Source organism: Histoplasma capsulatum, genomic scaffold (genome assembly GCF_000149585.1).
Source record: "Histoplasma capsulatum NAm1 scaffold_2 genomic scaffold, whole genome shotgun sequence".
NCBI classification, from domain to species: Eukaryota; Fungi; Ascomycota; class Eurotiomycetes; order Onygenales; family Ajellomycetaceae; genus Histoplasma; species Histoplasma mississippiense.
Genome location: NW_001813981.1, coordinates 1,627,625 through 1,629,982, shown reverse-complemented (window position 1 = coordinate 1,629,982; position 2,358 = coordinate 1,627,625). Strand labels below are relative to the sequence as shown.

Below are 2,358 nucleotides of genomic sequence, written 5' to 3'. Positions count from 1 at the left end.
GATGATGAGCGTGCAGGCTGCGTCGGGATCATAGATGTAGGACGTGTGCGCGACGAGAGATGAGATAGATTTGATAGATGTGGTGTGATATCACATGGTAGCGGCATCTGCCCTTTGGCTGCTCTGGCATGGCTCATGCGACAACTGGGCAGTTAGTTAGTAGGGGTTGGAAATCTGAGCATGCTTTTCAAATTTCCCCGAAGTCAGGACGGGTTATTCTCCTGAGAGGTATTGGACAGTGCGATACAAGAGCTTGGTCGCTCAGTAGAAGCACATGACGTATGTGTCTAATTGAGAATCGCGTTTGTGGTGGAGGGGCATCCTGCTGCCGCTGGCCAAGCCGGCCTTAGGTAAAGCCATCCCCGGCCAGGCCTAACGATCCAGGCTCCGTCCCGTTAAGCTCAGCGGCTGCGTCTAGCGCTCCCGCGCGGAAGTGCGGGGTACCAACATCCGGCAAAAACCTTTGATGAGATAAACTTCCCGCCGTGTACCATCAACCGCTATGCAACGGGAAGAAAGTGGGATGTAGAAGTATCAACGGTCCACATGTTCCTGTCATACCTGTGCGATTATGGACGGCGTCTTACCCCTGAGTCGGATGGATACGGATGGTGATTGTGTCTTGGCAACAGTCTTCCTTGCTTGATGAGGCTTGGTGCGAGGTTTGGTGTATGCCAGCACTCACACTCTTCCACAGCGTTTATTTACCTCGTCTCACTTGTCCATTTGTTGTTTTCTGCCCCGTATAGACCGGACCAGGCCCTCTCCACAATTAACTGCTCTCCACAACTACCCCGCTCCCTTCTCGTACTCAAAGATCGGTACTAAAGAGAACCAACCGCCCTGAGAAGAAAACTACCAGCAAATATGGCTTCCTTGCAGGAATGTAATCCCGTTTCAGAAGGCGTCTCCAAAGATGACTTGGTAATTCCTGTAAGCCGGCTTTCAAAATCCAGGTTTTCAAGTTTTCTGAAATGCGCTTGGGGGATCACATCTGATAACACCTCGTTTCTAGGTTATCGATTTCCAGCCCTATCTTTCTGGCAGCCCCGATGACAAACTGGCCGTGGGAATTTCTATGACCAAAGCCTTCAAAACCTCGGGATTCCTTTACCTGAAGAACCACGGAATCCCCCCGTCGGTTGTGAAGAATATCTTCGACACGTCTGCCAGGTTCTTCAAGAGGCCCCAGGTCGAAAAGGACGGTTTAGCATGGACAACTCCGCAAGCGAACAGAGGATATACAGCCGTAGGTCGGGAAAAAGTCTCCCAGTCCTCCGACAAGGACGAGATTCAGAAGATGAGGGTGACAATCCCCGATTTAAAAGAGAGTTTCGAAATCGGCCGCGATGATGAAGCGGGCTTGCCGAACCAGTGGCCTGACAAACTAGACGATAAGGGAGAGGAGTTCACAGAGACCATGAAAGCATTCTTCCTCACGTGCAAAGAGCTGCATATCAAGGTCATGAGCGCCATAGCTGTTGGATTGAGTCTCCCCGAGGACTTCTTCGACGAGTACACAGGCGTGGGGGATAACACGCTGAGACTTTTGCATTACCCCTCCGTTCCTAAATCCGTCTTCAGGGACAACGCGGGCCAAGTTCGCGCGGGCGAGCACAGCGACTACGGCTCTATCACGCTGCTCTTCCAGGACGCCCGGGGCGGGTTGCAGGTTCGATCGCCCAAGGGAACTTTTATCGACGTCACGCCCATTGCCGACACCATTGTGATAAATGCAGGAGATTTGCTCGCGCGGTGGGCGAATGATCAAATCAAAAGCACTCTCCATCGAGTTGTGGAGCCTCCCTCGAGGGAAGGGGTGGATGAGGAGGACCCAGCCGTGCACCCGGCGCGCTATAGCGTGGCCTATTTTTGCAATCCGAATTTTGATAGGTTTATCGAGGCGATTCCTGGTACGTACGGTGGGGAGCTGGGGGAGAAGAAGTATGAAGGGATCAATTCGGGGGAATATCTTGTTCGGCGGCTCGCAGCAACGTACTGATCTCACCCAGCGCATGATGGTAATGATGTTGACCCCGAGAGGTCCCAGAGTATATTGATTCCCCATTGGCGTGTAGCCGGCAACATTTTCTGTAGTTTTTGATTTTTTTTTTATTTTTAAAATTTTGTGAGCCATTAGTTTTTCTATTTCTGTTAGCAAATGATACCGATGGAGTTTCCACACTAAAGATGCCAAAAAAGGCGAATGCGCCAACTCTGGATATCATAATAGTGGATCCTGATGAATGACAGTTATTAAAGCCCTCTGTTCATCCATCTGTATTGAGCCTGATGAGGGCAAGTTCTCCCACCCCAAGAGTTAGGACTTAGTAAGAATATGGATGTATAATGGAAGGG

At 50.7% G+C, this 2,358-nt stretch overlaps 1 protein-coding gene across 1 annotated transcript; it reads left to right on the top strand.

Moving 5' to 3' along the window:
* Nucleotides 1-867: 867 nt before the first annotated feature.
* Nucleotides 868-2,250, top strand: HCAG_02576 (conserved hypothetical protein; the record flags this gene model as incomplete). The annotated part of the gene is made up of 3 exons (XM_001542355.1): nucleotides 868-933; nucleotides 1,016-1,913; nucleotides 2,159-2,250. The coding sequence occupies 3 exons, from the start codon at nucleotides 868-870 to the stop codon at nucleotides 2,248-2,250; spliced, it is 1,056 nt and encodes a 351-aa protein (XP_001542405.1).
* Nucleotides 2,251-2,358: the final 108 nt, after the last annotated feature.